The sequence below is a fragment of the Cyberlindnera jadinii genome (assembly GCF_001661405.1).
Source record: "Cyberlindnera jadinii NRRL Y-1542 unplaced genomic scaffold CYBJAscaffold_1, whole genome shotgun sequence".
NCBI classification, from domain to species: Eukaryota; Fungi; Ascomycota; class Saccharomycetes; order Phaffomycetales; family Wickerhamomycetaceae; genus Williopsis; species Williopsis jadinii.
This window is the reverse complement of record NW_017963652.1, coordinates 513,241-534,716: the sequence shown is the minus strand read 5'-3', so window position 1 is coordinate 534,716 and position 21,476 is coordinate 513,241. Positions and strand designations below refer to the sequence as shown.

At 47.5% G+C, this 21,476-nt stretch overlaps 11 protein-coding genes across 11 annotated transcripts; 4 read left to right on the top strand and 7 right to left on the bottom strand.

The window, feature by feature from the left end:
• Positions 1-22: 22 nt before the first annotated feature.
• CYBJADRAFT_165315 (acyl-CoA dehydrogenase NM domain-like protein) lies at positions 23-1,486 on the bottom strand. Its single transcript, XM_020213983.1, has one exon. It carries the CDS (start codon positions 1,449-1,451, stop codon positions 126-128), a length of 1,326 nt encoding a protein of 441 aa, XP_020072978.1. The 5' UTR covers positions 1,452-1,486; the 3' UTR covers positions 23-125.
• Positions 1,487-2,035: 549 nt separating this feature from the next.
• On the top strand, positions 2,036-3,124 carry GCD14 (tRNA 1-methyladenosine methyltransferase subunit GCD14; the record flags this gene model as incomplete). Its single annotated transcript, XM_020213241.1, has 1 exon — positions 2,036-3,124. The coding sequence occupies one exon, from the start codon at positions 2,039-2,041 to the stop codon at positions 3,122-3,124; it is 1,086 nt and encodes a 361-aa protein (XP_020072977.1).
• A 50-nt stretch (positions 3,125-3,174) lies between these two features.
• Positions 3,175-4,620, bottom strand: ARP2 (actin-related protein 2). The gene has a single exon (XM_020213240.1). It carries the CDS (start codon positions 4,423-4,425, stop codon positions 3,259-3,261), a length of 1,167 nt encoding a protein of 388 aa, XP_020072976.1. The 5' UTR covers positions 4,426-4,620; the 3' UTR covers positions 3,175-3,258.
• A 65-nt stretch (positions 4,621-4,685) lies between these two features.
• On the top strand, positions 4,686-5,660 carry CYBJADRAFT_165312 (uncharacterized protein). The gene is made up of 3 exons (XM_020213982.1): positions 4,686-5,110; positions 5,132-5,355; positions 5,460-5,660. Exons 1-2 carry the CDS (start codon positions 5,028-5,030, stop codon positions 5,202-5,204), a joined length of 156 nt encoding a protein of 51 aa, XP_020072975.1. The 5' UTR covers positions 4,686-5,027; the 3' UTR covers positions 5,205-5,355; positions 5,460-5,660.
• Positions 5,287-6,487, bottom strand: CYBJADRAFT_165310 (uncharacterized protein). Its single transcript, XM_020213981.1, has 2 exons — positions 5,453-6,487; positions 5,287-5,348 (listed from the first exon to the last, which is right to left on the bottom strand). The coding sequence occupies exon 1, from the start codon at positions 6,450-6,452 to the stop codon at positions 5,523-5,525; it is 930 nt and encodes a 309-aa protein (XP_020072974.1). The 5' UTR covers positions 6,453-6,487; the 3' UTR covers positions 5,287-5,348; positions 5,453-5,522.
• Positions 6,488-6,573: 86 nt separating this feature from the next.
• MET6 (5-methyltetrahydropteroyltriglutamate-homocysteine S-methyltransferase) lies at positions 6,574-9,503 on the bottom strand. The gene has a single exon (XM_020213980.1). The coding sequence runs from the start codon at positions 9,108-9,110 to the stop codon at positions 6,804-6,806; it is 2,307 nt and encodes a 768-aa protein (XP_020072973.1). The 5' UTR covers positions 9,111-9,503; the 3' UTR covers positions 6,574-6,803.
• Positions 9,504-9,899: 396 nt separating this feature from the next.
• SHP1 (protein phosphatase regulator SHP1) lies at positions 9,900-11,620 on the top strand. The gene is made up of 2 exons (XM_020213979.1): positions 9,900-10,101; positions 10,153-11,620. The coding sequence occupies exons 1-2, from the start codon at positions 10,003-10,005 to the stop codon at positions 11,140-11,142; spliced, it is 1,089 nt and encodes a 362-aa protein (XP_020072972.1). The 5' UTR covers positions 9,900-10,002; the 3' UTR covers positions 11,143-11,620.
• PTH2 (aminoacyl-tRNA hydrolase) lies at positions 11,171-12,044 on the bottom strand. The gene has a single exon (XM_020213978.1). It carries the CDS (start codon positions 11,945-11,947, stop codon positions 11,291-11,293), a length of 657 nt encoding a protein of 218 aa, XP_020072971.1. The 5' UTR covers positions 11,948-12,044; the 3' UTR covers positions 11,171-11,290.
• A 72-nt stretch (positions 12,045-12,116) lies between these two features.
• Positions 12,117-15,511, top strand: TSC11 (TORC2 complex subunit TSC11). The gene has a single exon (XM_020213977.1). It carries the CDS (start codon positions 12,225-12,227, stop codon positions 15,417-15,419), a length of 3,195 nt encoding a protein of 1,064 aa, XP_020072970.1. The 5' UTR covers positions 12,117-12,224; the 3' UTR covers positions 15,420-15,511.
• CYBJADRAFT_170394 (uncharacterized protein) lies at positions 15,504-18,020 on the bottom strand (the record flags this gene model as incomplete). The annotated part of the gene is made up of 1 exon (XM_020216110.1): positions 15,504-18,020. One exon carries the CDS (start codon positions 18,018-18,020, stop codon positions 15,504-15,506), a length of 2,517 nt encoding a protein of 838 aa, XP_020072969.1.
• Positions 18,021-18,459: 439 nt separating this feature from the next.
• OM45 (Om45p) lies at positions 18,460-19,863 on the bottom strand (the record flags this gene model as incomplete). Its single annotated transcript, XM_020213493.1, has 1 exon — positions 18,460-19,863. The coding sequence occupies one exon, from the start codon at positions 19,861-19,863 to the stop codon at positions 18,460-18,462; it is 1,404 nt and encodes a 467-aa protein (XP_020072968.1).
• Positions 19,864-21,476: the final 1,613 nt, after the last annotated feature.

Sequence of the window (21,476 nt, the reverse complement as noted above, 5' to 3'; positions counted from 1 at the left end):
CCTTTGTGGAATTCTAATCGTCACTTTGAAAAAGCTTTTCTTGTCTTTATGTCTTATAATACATCATCGAGTATAGAAACGTATCATTTAGTTGATTTTATACATAGGCTGGAAACCAGCACAGCTTAGAGCTTTAACAATCTCTCTCTGTTTCCCTCTACGGAGTTATAAAACTCGTTGATCATATCTGCCTTCTTACACTCTGCTTTACCGAGTTGATCCAAGTGAGCTTCATCTGGGCCATCCGCAATTCTACACATTCTTGCGTATATCCAAAGCCTTGTTAGTGGTGTGTCTTGAGACACACCTTCACCTCCGTAGACCTGGACAGCCCAATCGATAATCTCCAGAACAGTTCTTGGGGCGTCAATCTTGGCCAAAGCAATCTCTCGCTTTGCATCTTTAGCACCCTTTTGATCAATTGCCAACGCTGCCTGTAGAACCAACAGCTTAACCCTCTCCAGTGAGATTCTTCTCTCCGCAACGTTGGAGATGAATGCCTCCTTCTTCAAGAACAGTTGACCAAAGATCTTGCGGTATGAGGCACGCTTGACAGCCTGCTGTATAGCCTCTTCGCCCATGCCGATAATTCTCATGCAGTGGTGGATTCTACCAGGGCCCAATCTGCTCTGGATCAGCTTAAAGCCTTCCCCTTCACTGTCCAACACGTCATACGGGACCCGAAGACCCTTAAACTCGATCTCACAATGCCCGTGAGGAGCATCGTCAAAGCCAAACACCTCAAGCGGGCGCACAACACGCACCTTGTCCGCCTGCTTCAGTGCCTCCTTCGTGTCAATAACCAGCACTGAGTGACGCTTATAAGGGTCCTTGTTCTCCGGGTTCGTTAAGGCCATAACAAGCCACACAGAACACCGTGGATCGCCCGCACCTGACGCAAACCATTTGGTTCCATGGAGCTCAACTTCACCGTTCCCAACTTTCCTAGCGCTCAGGGAAATGTTGAGCGCATTGGAAGACGAGACGCCCTTCTCAGTCATGAGAAACGCAGAGCGTAGATCACCGTTCATCAACGGTTTCAACCACCTTTCTCTCTGCGCCTGAGTCGCATACTTAACAAACAGCTCCATGTTCCCAGTATCTGGGGCGCTTGTGTTGGTGGCCTCTGGGGCGGTATGCGCTCTTCCCAGAAACTGCGCCATCAGGCCATACTCCAAGTTGGTGTAGCCTGGCCCTTCATCATAGCCGGCCAGGAACAAGTTCCACAGCCCCAGTTCCTTTGCCCTTGCTTTCAGAGTCTCGATGATTGGCGGGACGGACTTCCAGCGCAGCGCTGGGTCCGACGACACCTGTGAGAAGTATATCTCATCTGCTGGGATACAGTCCTGCTCGACAAACTGTTTCACCCTTTCCAGGGTTCCCCACGCCCTTGGCGACACCTTATCCTTCACAATCTGTGGAATGTAGTGCTCCAGCGGTAACACAGCCATAGTGGAAGCAACCTTAGATCAATTGAGAGCGGACACAACGAGAGCAAACAGCAACAGCACAACACAATACACCCGATCAGCTGAAGAATCACCTCCTTTTATATCCCAACAAACAACTTCAGCCCAGCGTAACGCTACCTCACACACCAACAAAAGCCAGGTGGGAAGTCAGCTGTTGATCATGGACTCGCCCATTTAACCGCTGCTTTATTCGGCGTTGCTCCGTCATTTCCCCCTCCTCCTCCAAAGTGCTCCGCTCCGTTGCTGTGGTACAATCAACTTGTTTACTCCAGCGTGGATGCTTAGAGCTGAGCTGGGAGCTTTGCGGGGTAAGGCCTCCAGGCACAAATGCTCCCCCAATAAAACCTGACACTTTGTCTTCGTTGTTGGTCAGAGCTCGAGAAACCTCGGCTGTTTGGAAAGCCCCCAATGGGGAAATATTCGCGGCGCTTGTTTTTGTGGCCATCAAACGAGTTCGCGGGAGATGAGGAAAAGCTAAAAAAAATTTATGCCGATGAGCTCGCTTCCCTCGAGCAAAGGCCCACAGACACAAACAGAGATACAAAACAGAGCGCTTGGACTGTGTGATGTCGTTCATTGGCTACAAGGACACGATTGGCGAAGGCGACCTGGTGCTGGCGTTTCTCGGCAGAGATGCGATCAAGCCGATCGTGATAAACAAGGAGGAGACGCTGAACACGAGGTTCGGGTCTTTCCCTCACGCGCAGATGATCGGGCTCAAGTACGGGACTCAAATGGCGAGTATCAAAGGGTATGGGTTCATCCATCTGCTACAGCCAAGCGCAGAGCTGTGGACGCTGTCGTTGCCGCATAGAACGCAGATCGTGTACACGCCAGATTCGAGCTATATAACGCAGAGGCTGGGGATCACGGCGGGGTCCAGGGTCATCGAGGCCGGCACAGGGTCTGCGTCGTTCTCTCACGCGCTGGCGAGAACCGTTTCAGCGGAGGGCCATCTCTTCACCTATGAGTTCCACGAGCCTAGGTTCCTGGAGGCGAAGAAGGAGTTCGAAGAGCACGGCCTGCTGGGCACGCCGGTGACTATCAATCACAGGGATGTCTGTAAAGACGGCTTTGAAATCTCCAACTACGACGGGGACGTCAAGGCAACGTCTGTGTTCTTGGACCTTCCGGCGCCATGGGAAGCCATTGCGCACCTGTCGCAAGTTATCAGTCAGGATGAGAAAGTTGGTATCTGCTGCTTCAGTCCTTGTATAGAACAAGTGTCAAAGACCTTGGACGCGCTGAAAGAGTACGGATGGACATCCGTACAGATGGTTGAGATCCAAGCCCGTAGATGGGAGGCAAGACAACAGATGGTGAGACAAGTTGATGACGCAGTTCTCAGGCTCAAGGATGTCAAGAGACGTAAGCTAGAAGGGATCGAGAGAAAGAGGAGGTTCTACGCGGAGCATGGCCAGCCAAGGGACGAAGACTCAGAGCAGGAGGTTGAAAAGAGAAAGGAACTCGAAAAGGAGGAGACCAAAGTGGACAGGACAGAATTCAATCCATTTGGAAGAGGCTTGAGAATCAAAGACGGTGATGAAGCTTTCAATTGGATCAAAGTGTCAAAGACAGAGGCCGAGGTGAAATCTCACACTTCGTACCTGACGTTTGCATTCAAACAGGCAACTCCAAGTTCAACTACATAATGTAACAGTCATAATGAAAGAAAAAAAAGCTGTTAAACATCAATACATGTATCAAAGATCCTTCTTCTCTCAATTCAATTGCTTTATTTATTCATTTTATATAAAACACACACGCACACACACCATGACGGAGCCTATCTTGGACCAAGTTTTACCAAGGCTTGAGCTCCACTCTCTTCCCATTCTTGTTTAGAGATCCACATGTGATCTTTATCAGCCATGATGTTAGCCAAAACAGCACCACCGATGAAAACCATGTGTCGTCTTCTTGGTGGATCCTCGATTCTAACTTTGAACTTGTCCAATCTGGAAGGGTCGCCATGAAGCACTCTTGTGAGCCATAGCTGTTTCAACTCTTTCTCTAATCTTGAAGGCAAACCCGGATACATAGAGGAGCCACCGGAAAGGACAATGGCTTTATAAAGGGAAGATCTCACGTCGAGATCGGCACTTTGGATGGTGTTGAATAATAATTCACCCATACCTGGCTGTTCACAGTCAACCAAGTTTGGCTGGAAGAGACACTCTGGGGCCTCGAATCTTTCAGAGCCAACTCTAATGACACGTCCATCTGGCAATTCATAGTTTTCAACAAGAGTTGTCGTATCACGGGACAGCCTGGCATCGAGTTCCAGGTCGTAGGAGACATAGCACAGTTTCTCCTTGATCTGACGAACCGTTTCGAAATCCGCAGTTCTGTTGAAGGCGTAGCCCCTTCTCGAGAGCAAGTCGATCAAGTGTCTCGTAACGTCTCTACCGGCAACGTCCAGTCTTCTTGTAAGATGGTTCAGAACAACGGACTCGTACACCGGGATCACATGGGTAACACCGTCACCGGAATCAACGACAACTCCAGAGCTCAAACCTTGGGCATACAGCGCCAAAACTGCCTGGATGGCAACGTACACGCCGCCGAACTGGTACTTCTCAAACATCATATCACACATCTTCTCTCTGTTCTTCAAAGGGTTCATCGGAGGCTCGGTTAGCAGCACCTTCTTACCTCTCGTGTCCTCTTGGAGACGCTCGTAGAAGGCATAGTCCCACAGGTGCTCCATATCCTCCCAGTTCCGGATGATACCGTTCTCCATAGGGTACGAGATCTGCAGCGAGGAGCGCACTGCACTCGCCTCATCACCACACATGATGTCCTTGATCTCAACGTCCCCCGTTCTCTCCTCAGCACGCAGAATAGGACGCCCAACAATCGAAGGGAACGTGTGTTCTGGGAAGTTGTTACCGGCATGTCCTATCTTCACAAACCCGGTACCTTGGTCTAACACAATAGGTGGTGCATTCATCGTTCTTCTTTACCGGTTCCTCGTCGAATTGAGCTCAATTGGCCTGACTAATACCCTGGAACTCAGCAGCGAGGTGAAGTTTACTTCGCTGGTAGAAAACAGTAAGAGAGAGAGAGAGAGAGAGAACGGAGCCCCTGCCCTCGCACGCCGATTACCGCGGGAGGTGTAGGAGAAGAGTGGTACGGGACACACTGGTATACAGGTGCTAGTCTTCAGTATGGGAATATTGGAATTGGAGAGATGCTAGCAAAGGTGGGCAATCGGTATTCAAATGCCTTCAAAGTGGATTAGCTGGTGGTGAACACTTTGAGTAAGAGATGTGCCAAGTATGGGCGTTCGTTGGGGACTGCTTCCTGAGATATTGCCACCCATACATTTGTATCGTATCGTCAAACAAAAGAAGGCATAGATTCGCATATATGCCTACAACAGAACATAATGAGGACATTCTGGCGGGCCAGGCTGTAGAGCTGATCTATATCGTCATGTATATCGACTCTGAGCCTGATTGGATGGTGGTTCTTCCAAAGCAATTCACCACGTTTTGTTCTTTTGCTTCAATTCTGGTTCTTCGTTACCCCGGAGACTGTGAAGGCATAAGCATGCCTCCACAGTACACGAAGGATATCATGCTGGGGCCAATCACAGCCAAATACTTTCGAGTAATTAGTACGATTCTTTCGTTGTAATTGGCCGGAGCGAACAGTACTGGTGGTACCGAGGTGGAGCTTACTCAATGGCCATCAACAGGCGATTATTCCATGGAGCTGATGGTGTGATGCCTCGAGACGATGGACAAGGGAGGTTTACAGAGATTTATACGCCAGTTCCAGACTTGGCTACAGCTCGTCATCTCGAATCGCTTAGATGAGTTCCCAGCAAAGGGACCAAGCACTAAGGATCAACTTGTGTTGGTGTTATATATTGATGCTATACATTGGTGTTATATATTGGTGTTATATCTTGGTCTTATACATTGATCTTATATCTTGATGCTATACATTGATCTTATATCTTGATGCTATACATTGGTGTTATATATTGGTGTTATATCTTGATGTTATACACCTCGATGTGCATATATACAGACCGTGGCCTCATCTTCTCGTTGTTCTGTTGGCCTTAATATCAAGGAATGGACTGCTGGAGTAGGAGTCCTGTGTGTCCAGCACCGTGGCTCTCTTGAAGATCGAGAGTGGTTGAACCTCGATGATGGCATTCTGGGTGACGCTGTTGATGTCCAGGAGATCAGCGATGCTGTGCTGTAGCAGTGATACAGTCACGGTGCCGACTTTCGTGAGTCTCGAGCCAGAGTCCAGGTCTTCGAGCCCGTACGTTATTACGGTGATTCTCTGTGGTGCTCTGATGCGGTCGTTCATACGGATGTCTTGGTCGATGCTTTCAGGCCCCGTCAGGCTCAACCTGGAGAGGAAGTCTCGGTGTGAGCCTTCAACGTCAAGTCCCATGTTGTTGACAATGTCATGCTCGTTTCTCTCGAGCGCAATGGCAACTCTGTCTTTGGTCCACTTCTCCAGGTGGTCAGTGTCCATCTCAGTGCCTTTGAACTTCAACTGTGAGGTTTCGAGCCTTTCCCAGCGCTCCGACATGCCTTTGCTTCTCTTTCTCAGGTTGTGTCTCACCAGGAAGAACCCACCTAGGAACAACGGCGGGACAACGATGAAGAACAAGGGACCAAAAACCATCAGAAACGCACATCCTCCCACAACGGCAAGCATGGTCTTCATCGCATCTGGAACCAGCGAGAAGATCCCGTTAGAGGGGCCTCTGTTGAAGCGAGGAGGGTCGAAATCAAAACGACTGCGTCTATAACCAATGAATGATGAGGAGGAGAACAAACGACCAGCAGGCGCCCTCATTGGACGAGCTGATGCCTGCGAAGCGTGTTGGGACAGACCCCATGAATGGCCATAGTTTGCGAGAAATGGCGGTGAGATGATGCCCTTAGCAGGTCCTCTCAATCCAAATGACAACAACCTTCCACTGCTCAGTGGCTGAATGCCGAACATTGCGCGTGTGTTGATGTTTACCGTTGGCCTTCGAATGTATAGCGTGAAGGGAGTGGTGAGAAAGCGGAAAAGTATCACCGCCCCGGACGAGGGCAGAAACACTCCAGCACTTTCAGCTACAAAGACACAGCAAAACTTATCGAAACGTTATATATTTCATTAACCGATGTTGAAATCCCAGTAACAACCCAATGCAATAGTGCAACAGACATTATCTTTTTATGTATATAGAAAAAATGGAAGAAGTGAAGTCGTAAAACGTTAAGTGGTGGTAGATTAAGCCCTCAAACAAATGTTGAATTGATGAGGTAAAAGTTTAGACATTTCAGTGATTCAGAGCGAGTGGCCAGTTTAGTTCTTGGCGTACTTCTCTCTGTAGTACTTAGCAGCCTCAACCATGTTGGTCAAGGAGGCTCTGGTCTCCTCCCAGCCTCTGGTCTTCAAACCACAATCTGGGTTGACCCAGAACTTCTCAACTGGGTAAACCTCCAAGATGGTGGCGATCTTTTGGATAAACTCCTCCTTAGATGGGATTCTTGGGGAGTGGATATCGAACAAACCGAGACCAGCGTGGTTTGGATAGTCAGAGAACTCACGGATGTAGTTTGGATCGTCCTTCTTGGAGAACTCAATGGAGACAACATCAGCATCCAAGGCCTTGATGTGGTTTGGATCCAAGTCAGAGTAACAGAAGTGGGAGTGGATCTGAGTAGCGTTCTTGACACCGGCAGTGGCGATTCTGAAGGACTCAGCAGCCCACTTGTAGTAGTCTTGTCTCTCCTCACCCTCTCTCAATGGCAAACCTTCTCTCAAAGCTGGCTCATCGACTTGGATAACCTTGATACCGGCAGCCTCCAAGTCGTTGACCTCATCTCTCAAAGCCAAACCCAATTGCAAAGCTTGGGTCTTTTGAGAAGCGTCAACTCTTGGGAAAGACCATCTCAAGATGGTGACTGGACCAGTCAACATACCCTTCATTGGCTTGGTAGTGATGGATTGAGCGTAGACGGACTCCTTGACGGACATTGGGGCTGGTCTAGAAACGTCACCAACAATGATAGGTGGACGAACGTATCTGGAACCGTAAGATTGGACCCAACCGTTTTGGGTGAACGCGAAACCCTTCAATTGTTCACCAAAGTATTGAACCATATCGTTTCTCTCTGGCTCACCGTGGACCAAAACGTCCAAACCAATCTCCTCTTGGAATCTGACAACCTTCTCAATCTCAGACTCAATGAACTTCTCGTACTCCTCCTTGGAGATAGTACCCTTAGTGAACTTGTTTCTGTTGATACGGATGTCCTTGGTTTGTGGGAAGGAACCAATGGTGGTGGTTGGGAACAATGGCAAGTTGAAAACCTTCTCTTGCTCTTTGATTCTCTCAGTGAATGGAGAAGCACGACGACCTTGAGCATCATCGATAGCAGCAACTCTCTTTTGAACGGTCTCATCGTTGGTGATGGAAGAGGTGGAACGGGCCTTGACAGAGGCAGCGTTAGCCTCCAAAGCAGCAGAAACGTCCTCACCAGAAACGTTCTTAGCAACGGTGACAACTTCACCCAACTTTTGGGTAGCAAAGGAGAAGAAGTCCTTGATTTCCTCGGACAACTTGGACTCGTTGTTCAAGTCAACTGGGGTGTGCAACAAAGAAGAGGAGGTAGCAGTGATGACTCTGTCAGCACCCAACTTCTCGACAGCCTTCTTGACCAATTCAGAGGCCTTGGCGAAGTCAGCCTTCCAGATGTTACGACCGTCAATGACACCAACGGACAAAGTTTGCTCTGGGGTCAAAGCATCGGCAACGGCCTCCAATTGTTCTGGAGCTCTGACAACGTCAATGTGGAAACCAGCAACTGGCAAACCCTTGATGGCATCCAAGTTTGGAACAACGGTACCGAAGTAGGAAGCAACGGTGATAGCTGGCAAACCCTCTTGCTTAGACAAGTACTCGTAAGCGGTCTTGAAAGCGGCTTGGACGTTGGCTGGCAAGTCCAAAACCAAGACTGGCTCATCAATCTGGACGGTCTTAGCACCGGCATCAGCAAGCTTCTTCAAGATCTCAGCGTAGACAGGCAAGATCTTCTCCAAGAGGGAGATTGGCTCCAAGTCCAAGGAGTCCTTGTCAGCCTTACCCAAGTGCAAGAAGGAGACTGGACCAACGAGGACTGGTCTGGTCTCAATGCCCAGCTCCTTAGCCTCCAAGTACTCGTCAACTGGCTTTTGGCCGTTCAACTTGAACTCGGTGGAGTTGGAGAAGGTTGGTCTGACGTAGTGGTAGTTGGAGTCAAACCACTTAACCATCTCCAAGGCAGTCACGTCGACAGCCTTAGCGGTCTCAGTGGCCTTTCTCTGCAAACCACGTCCCATGGCGAACAGAACGTCAATTGGCTGCAAGTCGTACTTGGTGTAACGGTCTGGGATCACGTTGAACAAAACCTCCAAGTCCAACACTTGGTCGTAGAAGGAGAAATCGTTGGAAGCAATGATGTCCACACCAGCCTCCTTCTGCAACTTCCAGTTGTGAGCTCTCAGCTCCTTACCAACCTTGAAGAGCTCCTCGACGGAGACCTTACCTTGCCAGTAAGCCTCGGTGGTCTTTTTAAGCTCTCTCTGAGCACCAATACGTGGGAAACCAAGAACAGATGATTGAACCATTGTTAGATTAGTAGAAGAAGTCAATTGAACTGATTCAATTTGTTGTTGAAGAACAAGAGAAGAGGAAAAGAAAAAAGATTAGCCACAAAGAAAATTTTCGTAAACGTGGGAATCTGCTCCAATATATATATACTACACACAAGCGCTGCGTTTAAGCGCCAGCTATTGATCCCAGCTCGTTCCTGTCGAGCTCAAGTGAAAAATTTTTTTTGCATGTGGAAGAGCGAGCTAATCACCGCTTTCAGGTGGAAGGACGCACATTGAGAGCACCACCGTTGGCGAAGAAACGGCGGGAGGGCGGGCCACGCGCAATTGGGGCCTACTGAGTTGGAGGATTTAAACGTGATGGTTTGAGTTGTTGAAGGTGTCACTTATTGTGTCATTTTGATAGCTGTGCCTTGGTTGTTAGGTGGTGTATTGTTGTTTGCTGGCCGTCCCCACCGTCTATACGAACGGCCAGGCAGTGTGTGCAGGGTGTGTGCTCGGAGTTGTTTGGGTGTGCGGGTGTGAGGGTGTCTGGGAGGAGTCAGCGCTTTCGCATGTGAAATTTGTGCAATTTGTGCAATCTGTGCAATTTGCGTGCGCGTAGCGGGCGCGGTGCGTTTTTGTGCGATGTCACGTGCGATGGTGCGCGCCAGGGGCCGGTGATGGGTGTGCGGGTGTGTAGGTGTACGGATGTGGTGTGCGGGTGTGCGCTTTGTCGCCACCCTTTCCTCCTTCAGCATCGCCGTTCGGTGGGGACACGCGCACGGACTGTCGTTTCAACAACCACGAAACAACAGCACAGTCCTCCAAGAAGGGTAATTGAGCAGAGAGCGAGCCTGTTACGGACAATTGACTCGCAAAGCGACACAGCACTGACCAATTGGAACACCACCCTTGCTCTTAAACAATGGATGAGAACGCCGCCCTGGAGAACTTCTCCGCACTCACTCAAGTGCCACAGACTGTAGCTAAGGAGATCTTGGAGAGAAACAACTGGAACGTTCAAGTATGTTAAGCAAGTTTTACCATCTGGCCTTGTACTGACATGGAGCAACAGCAAGCCCTAGAGGACTTCTACAATGGTCCAACGCAACGCTCGTCCCCATCTCCACAGCCACAGGGCACACAGAGCAACGCCAGCTCGGCGCAGAAGAAGGCCACACAGAAGAAGGCCACGCCAAAGTTCAAGTCCTTCCAACAATTGGTGAATTCCCAGGAGGAGGAAGAGAATGACGAACAGAACTTCTTTGCCGGTGGTGGACGTGGCTCCGGAATCAACGTTGAGAATCCTAATAACGCCAACAGACTGGTTCAAGATCTGCTGAAGAAAGCTGAAAGCGATGCAGGAGCAGCTGGCGGCGAGTTTGACGATGAGCCTCAGGTTCCAAAGTTTTCAGGCTCTGGATATAGATTGGGTGATTCTACAACACCTTCACAGAAGATTGGCTCAACAGCACCAAAGAAGTTGGAAAAGGCCCATAGGGAAATCACATTTTGGAAAGATGGGTTTCAAGTTGGCGAAGGCAAACTATACCGTTATGACGACCCGGCAAACTCACATTACTTGAACGAATTGAACGCTGGAAGAGCACCATTGTCGTTGCTCGATGTTGAGTTTGGACAAGAAGTTGTCGTGAACGTTATGAAGAAGTTGGATGAGGAGTACAAGCCACCAAAGAAAACAGTAGGCGGATTCCACGGCCAAGGACATAGATTGGGATCACCAGTATCTCCAGATTACGTGGCATCGCAACCACAGTCACGTGAGGAAACCCCAAAGGTAGAAGAGCAGTCCAAGCCAGCTGAAGCCGAAGCTCAAGGCGATTCACAGGTGCAAGTCCGTCTTGCAGATGGCCGTCGTGTTATACGCCGTGTTAACTCTACGGACCCTGTTCAAGTACTGTTTGACTTTGTCGCTACTCAAACCGACAGCTTAAAGGGCTGGAATTTGAACTATGCTTTTCCTGTGAAACCAATTGAGGATAAATCAAAGAGCATCAAGGAATTGGGGCTCGTTAATGCCGTTGTCGTGCAGAGATGGGTATAGTGAAACTACGGTATTCTATAATCACATCATAAAAAGGCAATAATGGGGATATATGCTATTTGTAGGTCCAAGTATTTAAGAGTGGTGGTCCAAGACACAAGGGTTATAGAGGAAAAGCTGTGGAGATGATGAATATGGTAAACTGTTACTAGTACAATTTCAACTCGCCAGTGACTTGATCCATGACAACCTTTGGTGCTGGGCCCAACCCAAGAACTGTAGCTGATCCAGCTTCGATCTGTGTTCTTCCAGCGTCGTGGACTATATAGGCGTTGATGTTCAAACTTATTGCCCTTGCATAGAGCAGATCCATATCTTCTTTGCTCTTGACCTGGAGTGTAATCTTCGCCTGCCCGGTTCTTTCCCATCTTTTCAGCATGGTTAAGTTCTGAGATTCGGCACCGTCCAGCTCCATCAGTCTGTAGCAGCCAAGCGCAGCATGTGCACACTGTGCTGCTGCCTTACCTTTACCCATTCCCAGATCTGTTCTGACGATGAGTGCCATTCTGGTCTCACCAGGTATATCGTTGAGTGCACTGGAGTCCACTTGGAAGTCTTCCTCTTCAGACTCTTCCAAATCAGACGAATACACGCTTCCTTCATCGTCGTCCGAGTTCTCAGAGGTCTCAGACGTCGGCGTCGTAGACGTCGAAGAGCCACTCGTCGTTGCGGACGTCCCCTTCTTGCGGTTCCTTGCCCTGCGATGCCTCTGGCGATGGGACCCAATTGGCAACCAGTTAGAAAGGATGATGCCAGTGACAAAGGATACAGCACACGCTGATACAAGTTGCGTCTGTGTAGCCATCGCTTCTCTGTTCTTCAACCCTGTCTTTCAGTCAGCTGTAGAAACAATGGGGAGCTTTTCCGATCAGCACTGTCTAATGTCGCTTGCGCTCTTCTTCAACCTCATCTGGCAAAGCGTGAAATTTTAACTCCTCGCTTGCCTTGCACCCGACATGCCGGGAGGAAAATAGGCATCAACAGCCTCCACAGCGGGTTTCCACAGTGGATTTTCACAACAGAGACATAAACAAAGCGTTGAAACACGGCGGTTCACACGGCGGCAAAGGACTAGCGACGAGATGAGCCTCTCAGATGGGTTGGAGGATCATATAGAGATCCCCAGCAGCGACGAAGGGTTTACCGCCTCGCCCACTTTCGCAGTGACAGACCTTTTAACGTCACTGGGGGAGCGTACACAGGACGCGGAGTATTTGGTGACGAAGGGCAACGATTTGATACTTCTGTTACAGAAGTTCCCGTATATCAAGGAGGACTTGATCCTGAGTGCGTTTGGCCATAAGCTGCAGACGCTGCTCACACATCCAAAGAAGGAAGTTGTCGCCACAGGCTATAGGATATGCCGGTATGTTGTATTCGATGTTGCGTCTCTCCAAGGGCTGATCTCTTTGAAGCTTGACGTGTTGATGATTATCTCACTGGCGAAAGGCTCTCACCACGACATCGAGAGGGAGCAGGCGATCAAGCTGCTGCGTGCGTTCTTTGACATCCCGAACGGTGCAAAGGAGATCACGAGAGGGCTGGCCAATGCGGTGCTGGCCATCGCTGAACAGGTTGACGACAAGATGAGGAAGCTTTGTATAGAGACGTCGTGCGAGATATGCCTGCTGAGGCCGGATCTGATTAGACCACACTCGATTGTTCAATTCATACTCGACGGTCCCTTTGAGCTGTCTTCGATGTGTGCCACCACTATCGTGTCGTTGTTGAACACGCAAGAGGGACGGAAGCACATCGAACTACAAGACATGCAAAAGATTATATCTCCATTCACTGAGTTCCCAGTGAAGGGCCATTTGAACAATGATCAGATCCAGACAAGTGCGTACGTCATTTCGAGGTTCCTGAAGAACCTTGCTGGACTTCACGGGTTTTGTATGGATGATTTCAAACCTTTAAGGGAACTGATTGCGTGCCTATCATTCCCAGTGAATGGGGTTGTCTCAAAGTTGTTAGATCTCTTTCTTGATCTTTTGATGGTTAGACCCCTCAGCAAAAAACCAATTACACAACCAACAAAGACAGTGATTGTTCCCCTAAAGTTGGAAAACCAATTCGTCTTGAGCAATCACTATCTCGCCCTCATAGTTACCATTTTGTTTCGTTGTGGAATAGTACCACAACTCTTGGGGATTCTGGAAACATCGAAAGATGAGGGAAACTGTACAAAGGCTGGCTGTATGCTTGCAGAGTTGGCAAATATCAAGACAAACTTGGTTCCGGAAGAGTTCTCAATCGATGATAGTGCAGAGATCATGGTTAATTTTAACTCAACCGACTCTAACAATGGAAGACCAGAGTACATATTGGAAAGACTGACGAGAAAGTCTTACAAAGGACGTACCAATCTAGGACTGCAAAACGTCAAAATCTCTGAGAACTTTACAAAGATCTCTAAATCAAGCAAAAACAATTTCAGCTATTATGCGGATGAAACCAGGTTAAGACAGATGATTTCAGATTCGAAGGTTTTATCATCCAAGAAGTTTGTTGAATGGGACTGCGATATTTTAACCGAACTATTCCAAGGACCCTTTATGAATGGCAAGAGACTCGACGATATAAATAGAACAACAAAGTTCTTGAAACGTTTATTATCCTTCTACAGACCCTTCAAGCATAAATTCAGTGCTACGAAAAGGACAAAGTCAAGCGTCAGATTTATCAAGCTTGGTTGTGATATCATTACCTGTCTATTGAGTTCCCACCAGGGTGTCTTAATCTTAAAAGAGAACAAAATCGTCCCTCAGATTGCAGAGTGCCTTGCTCAGCTGGATCCATATAGCGGTTTCTATGCCAAAGATCAAATCTTTTCAAAAGCTAGATTAGAATCAACATTGACTAGTGGCTACTTTACGATACTAGGAAAGATTTCTTCTTATGAGAATGGTTTGAAACTGATGGAACAATGGAAAATTTTCAGTATCATACACCATATATCAGATGATCCGTTCCGTCGTGAGGATTTGATCATTATGTTTATGAATGAAATGAGCTACGACTCACCAGGACAATTAAGGGTACTTTTGTCAAAGTTTCTCCATTCTGAGAATAAAAAAATCAAGGTCAGTGCTACCAATTTGCTGAGGACCCTTATAAGGAACGAAGAAACGAGGGACTTCGCTTGTGAATTACTTGTTGAGCAACTCTATGAACAAGACAAGGATGTCTGCTCAATTGTGATATCCGTACTCTCAGAATACTGCGACGAATCAGCTAGACATATGGACCAGATAATCAATCTGAACCCCAGTGTTAACATTCTCAAGCTGTACAGTTCGGGAAGAGACTCGCTGCTAATGAAATTTCTAAGTACATCTAGTGGGTTTGAATATCTTCATCATAATGGATTCATAGACCAGGAGTTTGACAGTTGGGTTTCTGGTGAGAAGTATATTGACTATGCTTTGGAGGTTGACAGACTGCTCATGAAAATGGACAAGGATTGGGATGACCCTCTTGTGTCTCCTTCAGTTTCACTTCCTCCAAACCTCTTCGGAGAACTGATAAAGACAGAGGAGGGATTTAGCGTTATTGTACAATCAGGTGTACTAACTGATTTTGTGAACATGGTACGCTTCTATGCGACAAGTATAGGTAAAACACAGCCTACCACAATTGATTATCTCAGATTGAAAGCTTGCCTCTGGTCTATTGGCCTTATGAGCACAAGTGATCTAGGCATTGAAACCCTAGATGTTAACGGTTGTATTGAAGACATTGTTCAAATTGCATATAATAGTCCTCTAATCGATCTTAGAGGGATTGCATTTTATGTTTTGGGTCTCATTTCCAGAAATATGCAAGGTGTTGAAGTTCTTGACGAGTACTCTTGGTGTTCCAAGCTGGATGTGTATCAAAAATCAATAGGGATTTCTGTTCCAAAGGATACTCAGAAATTCATCGGGTTCAATCATGATGAAATTGCCTCAAATGAAATCATAGATTTTAACATCTTCAATGAGATAGATTCAGAGGACATGATATTGACGAAGCTTGTGAAGATTGTGGCAGATTTGTGCAATCACGTCTACCTGAATTCTGCATCCAAGGAGCTCACAACCTTTACTAAACAGCATCCAGAGTGCTTCGAAGACCCTGATGTTTTCTACCTCGTCCTCCAGTACTTCGAGATGTACAAGTACCGTCAGACTGTAAGAAAATTCATCATCGAGGCATTTACCGAATCCAGTCGTTTGCTGGAGACTATTGTGAAACGTGACAAGAAACGTATGAAAGAGCTTTTGAGAACCTAGCGACGAGATTATATATATAGAGAGGGTAATGATTTATGAATGCAAACGGACATTATTATATACAGTGAAAATGCAAGGTATGTTTTAAACTTGTAACCACAACTCATCGTTCGTAAGAGAAACCACCTTATTACAGATTAAATGATCACCACAATGAACCTCTGGTAATTCCTGAGACAGTAGAACATCAACTTCAATCCCTAAATCGGAGCAATATGCCTTCGCAGGTGCTGGGAATTTCGAATGTCTCAGGACAATGCATTTGAAGAAGACCCAGGATTCCTCGTCCTCAGATCTCAGAGCTCGTAGAATTGCGTTCTTACGAGCTCTTTGTTGTAAATCGGCATTGGCTTCTTTTGCAGGCCTTATATTGATATCGTAGAACCTTTGGAGTTCAGAGGAGGATTTCATTTTAAACCCCTTCATGAAGAGTCTGGACACGCCCATTTTATAATCACTCTGCGAAGCAACAAACTGTGATTGGAGATAGCTGATGATTTGCCATTGATTAGCAATTGATTCAAGATCACTCAATGTGGTTGTAATGTCGCAAAATCCATCCTCAAGCCCAAGAGATGCGTATGGCCCAGTGGTGGTTCCAACTTTTACAGGTGAAAGGAAAGAGATAGCAGCCAGATAATTTGAGATTGGAGTCAAACCTGATGAATCTTTCGAGAACGTGAGCTCATTGTATCCATGCGCATCGTACTGTGGGATGACAAGATTAGAAGCTTGAACTCGGAAAGTGTCTTCCAGAGGAGGTAATACGTCTTGCGTCTGAATTATTTGGGGGATGCTGTGCTTCGAAGAGAACTGCAGAAGATGATGCGATGCAATTGTGCTAAGCTCTAGCTTAACATAGTCCAGGAAGTTACTTGAGTACTCCCCTTCGATGAACTGGAAACTTGAAGATACCGGTCTTTTAGTAAAATGCTGATCCATCGAACATTCATACCCTCTCTTCAGACACCAGTAGTCAATCATGTTAATCATATTCAACAGTATATTCCGGTCATTAGACTCTAGCGTCCTAAAATCGTTGGACATGAATATACTCAAGAGCTCACTGAAAATTGGGAATCGTGATCTCCATAGTTCGTTCAAATCATGGAGTGGAACGTATTGGACATTGACTAGCCTTTCAAGTCTCACTGTGGTTGATGTCTTGTACCAGGGCTTATCCGTACCAAGTGGATACTTGATAGAAATTGTGAATGCAAGACATTCTTTGTCCTTATGAAATGCAAGGCTCTTGAGCGTGTCATGGGAAAACAAGGAATCAGTTTTCGTATGAAGATCAACATCACTAACTCTTTGCAAAACATCTCCAATAGATTTAGAGATATGCGGAACTTGTGAGCCAACATCAGGCACATGGATATTGAACATCCAAAAATCTCTTTCCTTTTCCAGACTGATGCCAAGTTCAGAATACATGTCGAGACCCAAATTCTCCAGCTTTTCTGAAGGAAGAAGGTACACCTTTGATGTATTTGTAACTCTGATGTGTTTCATATTATCTTTCAGCAACGTTGGTTCCGGCTCGTATTGTATTTCTGATGGAAAGATTGTGTCTGACACCCCGATACGTTCAAGTGCTTGAGACACACCACTTGAGGAACAAGGCAATTCGTTACCTAAGAGACGTGAAACCGTGAATGACAGTGATGGATGAGGGTATATTTTATAATACATCAAGAAAGTCACAATCATGTTAATGTCGAGGAAACCGGCATCGTCTTTTTCCATAGCTTCTTTATACTTTTGCAATATGTTTGACTCTTGGTTATCAAGTTGTTTCAAACAGGAGTTGAAGCCGTCAAGTATTTGATATTCGAACAGAGACACTTCCCTGAGATCTTCTGCAAGGTCCATCGAATTGGCAAAGTAGTAAGTCATCGGAATGGAATCACTTGTCATAGAGTACAGTAAGGGCTTCGTTAACTTCTGTTGCACTCTGAAATTGAAAGGATCGGAACAAATATACATATGAATTGCATATAGGAGACACTCCTGCTGTGTCTTACTCTTTCCTGAGTGGAATAGCACGGATGAAAGCACCGAAAGTAGATCAAGTTCAACAGACCGTGAGTCCTTTGTATACCACGCCTGGATAACAGGCATCAAATGTTGATGTGTTTTTAAAAGACTTATGGATGCACTCATGAAGTTTGATATTAGAAGCGGGATTTCGTCCTCTGTCAGCGTATCCTTGTCAAATAGACCTGCTAAATGGAAAGAGACTTCATGAGCTTGAAACTCTACAGAATCACCTTCAGCTGTGACCATAGAAATGGCTGTATTCGAAAACAGGCCGGTCTGTGGCCGTGTAACTATGCCAACTCGTACACTATCATCCTTTATCACCTCAACAAACGAGCCAAAGGAACATCTCTTGTTCCACCTCTCTTCGATGGGGACATTTCGTATCACACTTCTCAAAGCTTCCCAATCATGGTGTTGGTTACTGAACAACTCAGTGATCTGTTGGCAAGAGTTTGGAACCCGAACTTGTGGGATCTGCGGCCGTATCCCATCAGAGATCGTATTCGTGGGATCCTTTAGCAAGAAAGCCGTCGTCACCCGCCTCGTAGACCTCATCCATCGTGAATGGTCAAGTCTTCGCCTTATGAGTTGTCGAAACATTTAGTACCAGATGGTCATGTGTCTATTGCTGTGGACAATGCGCAATTCCTAAACACCGAGTAAGACTGTTGGAGAAAGCTGATACTGTCAACTCGAATACACCAGGCTGAGTCCTTAGTACCGTTTCCGTTGGGTTGTGGTGATACCGCAATGTTGAAGAGTTATGGCACAGGCTAACAGTGCTCGGTCTCTGTTTGGGTTTGCGCTCTTTTCCCACACCCGAACACCAATGTCTTCCTACAGCCGGTTAAATGGAAAGCTCTCTTAGGAGAAGGATACGGGTAAATACTACAGCTTCAAGGCAGAAGTCATCTCGTGTAATTCATGAGAGTTGAAAAGACTCGTAAACGTTTGTATGATATGATATAATATGATTGTGACGTGATATGGCATCTCACTTTTGATCTCTGATCCAGCCTCTGGCCTCGCTGAGTCCCTGCTGGGTCTTGTCATTGGTAGTTTGCAATCCACTCTTAACATGGCCGACAGCACTGTCAGCATTGGACCAGAAGCTCTTATTCACGCTGTCGCCCCACTTCGCTAATCCTCTCTGGGCATCATCAACACGTCTCTGGGCATCGTCAACGTGCTTCTGGGCTTCTTGTTCAAGCTCCTTCGATGTTGACTTCCAAACTTCCCACCAGTGCTTTGAGTTGGCACTCAGCTCTTTCTTTGCATCTTCAAGGGCATCATTGGCATCGTTGTAGTAGTCACGGGCACCGTCTGCGGTGTCGTCATACTTTCTCGTGAACCACTTGTTCCATCTCTCGTATGTGTCTTTTGCTTGCTTTTTCAAGTCAGCAGTCTTACCCTGAATCTCCCTACGGGTGTCTCTTGTGTCACCATAGACCTCTTCTGCAGCTTCACCAGCAGTATTACCCCAACCACGGACAGCATCACGAGCAGCACGGGCTGCGGCTTCCTCTTCGTGTGGAACACCTCCACGGAGCCAGTCGTAGAAGCCTTCGCTTTGGCGATATGTCTTTTGATTCAATTTTGCAGAGGCAGAGCTCTTCCACTGCTCAAATTTGGCAGACGCCTCGTCAAACTTCTTCTGGGCCTCGTCATATTGTCTCTGAGCTTCAGCTTGCAACTTCTTCTTCTCGTCATCCACGTTGAATGACAACCATGAGGACTTGGTCTCATCAACACGCTTGGAGGCATCATCCAGTGCCTTCTTTGCATCGTTATAGACTGTCTCTGGGGTGGTGTTACCAACGAGCTTGTTTGCACTAGTGACAACAGAGTCATAGTACTCGGAAGCACTTTGGGCAGCAGTTTCACCCCAACCTTCCAAACCCCTTCTGGTCTTATCGGCGAGCTTCTCCTCTCTGGCAGAGTCATCACTCTTGAACCAGCTTCCCTTCATCTCCTTAACTTCTCTCCACTCTTCCTTCACACCATCTTCGAATCTCTCCAATCTTCCCTTAACACGGGGAGTGGATGAATCCAGCTGCTTAGCATGTTGCTGAGCCGCTCTGGCCTCATCATCAAGAGCCTGCTTTGCGGAATCTGCTTTGTCAGCAGCCCACGAAGCAACGTTGGCCTTTTGTTGCTCAACAGAGCTGAGCGTGCTGTCGATCTTTCTGGTGGCATCCCTTTGAATGTCGTAAGCCTTATCATGCACCTTGCCAACGGACTCGTCGATTTGACGACCAGCGTACTGCGCCGGTCCTTCACCAACAGTTCTACGAGGTGGGATCGGTTGTGGATGCTGTGCAGCATCGAGTCTTGAAGAGTAGAGGTAGTAACCACCACCCAGCACTCCTGCAGTGATCAAAAACGTTCTAGTTGACATCGTAGTATGAGTTACTTGTTGTACGGGAATTAACAAAGCAAGGAGGGGACGAGGGGAATACAAAGGATAACCTCCGGCTTATATAGTTCCTCAGATCCACCATGCAACAGTCGAGGTAGCAATTCCAATTGTCCCCAATGCGTGTCCTTGACGTTATATGACCTAAGATTGCTCCTCCGAGAGCAACCTTTGGAGGACAGAAAACACCACAACTTACCTGCTTATGACGTGCGCTTATTGACCAAGCTGTGGACCGCTCCACCGACACCAACCGCACCGGTGTCCCCAAAGCAACCGCCATGCCATTGGCTCTGGTCGACGCTTTCCCTACGTGTTCTCAACTGGTTGTACTGTATGTCCACTATTGTTCAATGTTGTGATCCTCTCTGCTTGTGTGTTTACCTCCCCGAGTGACACAAAAAATAGTGGGATTGCGGATTTACAGAGTTTTACCGGCGTGACTTATTTTTATGTGTTTGTTCAAGGTGTGGTCATCACTGGGAAACTCAATGCTGAACAACGCAGCACGCTGGCACGGAGAAGGAGCAAGACGACCAGGGTGGAGTCCCAATCAACAATTGATCCGGTGCTGGGGCCTTCGAAGACGCCAGTTGCCTGTATACTAACATAGTGGATCATCTCTCCGGTAACAGCAAACAAAGAGAAACCGCAGAGTCATTTTGAGACACACGGCAGAACGTCATCAGCCAGAGGGCGGGCCCTGTTATGTGTCGTGTACCAATTACACCAAGGATTACATAATCCTAGTTTCCCTCCCGCGAGATTTTCTGTTTTTCGTGCAGCAGTGTTTCTACTCCACAGGGAGCGCTCCCACCACTGTGATAAGTCGAGACAAATAGGGCAACCGAGGGAGTGCGCGTTCCTGTTTTGGCGTATCCAGTTTAGCCCGATGTATTGGCCACGATACACCTCGAAGTGCCACCTGTGTTGTTTTCATGAGCTCCCTCGCCCATTGTTTTACACCGTGTCGAGTGCTGTGCGACGAGTGAACGCACAGCACTCTGCGCAGTGCGCGGGTCTGGTGATAGGAACATGCCTCGAAGGACGGTGTGCGTGGTACGTTAACGCCGGCGTGGGATCCATGATCGCCAGTTCCCAACAGGCACACAACATGTTTACGGGGACATCTAAGCACGGTGGCAGCCAGCAGACTCCAAAGCTGCCGTGTACAGAGGAATGAAGCCTGTCTCGTGAGGGTGCTATCAACAGCAGCAGCGTTTTCCTTGGGAGAGGGGGTGAATTGTGCAACGGTAAAAAGTCCGTCGCCGAGGCAAAATCTGTGCGTGTTTGACACCTCAACGTTTGGTTTGTGGGTTAACGAACAGCGTGGACCAGTGATGCAGTTTTAGAGGGTTTTCCCCTTGTTGTCGTCTGTCCTTTCCAGAAGAGAGAGCGTGTGAGTGATGTCACTGGGCTGAGCACCTCTATGGCACACGCACACGAGCAGCCACCACGATACACAGTGCGTTGTCACTGGAGCCCAAGGGGCACCACCAAATCACGGCTTCCAACGCCAGGCGCGCAATGCCACCAGGCTAACAACCAAGTACATACAAACAGCTTTAGGCTAGCGTAGAAACCTACGCAGAGAT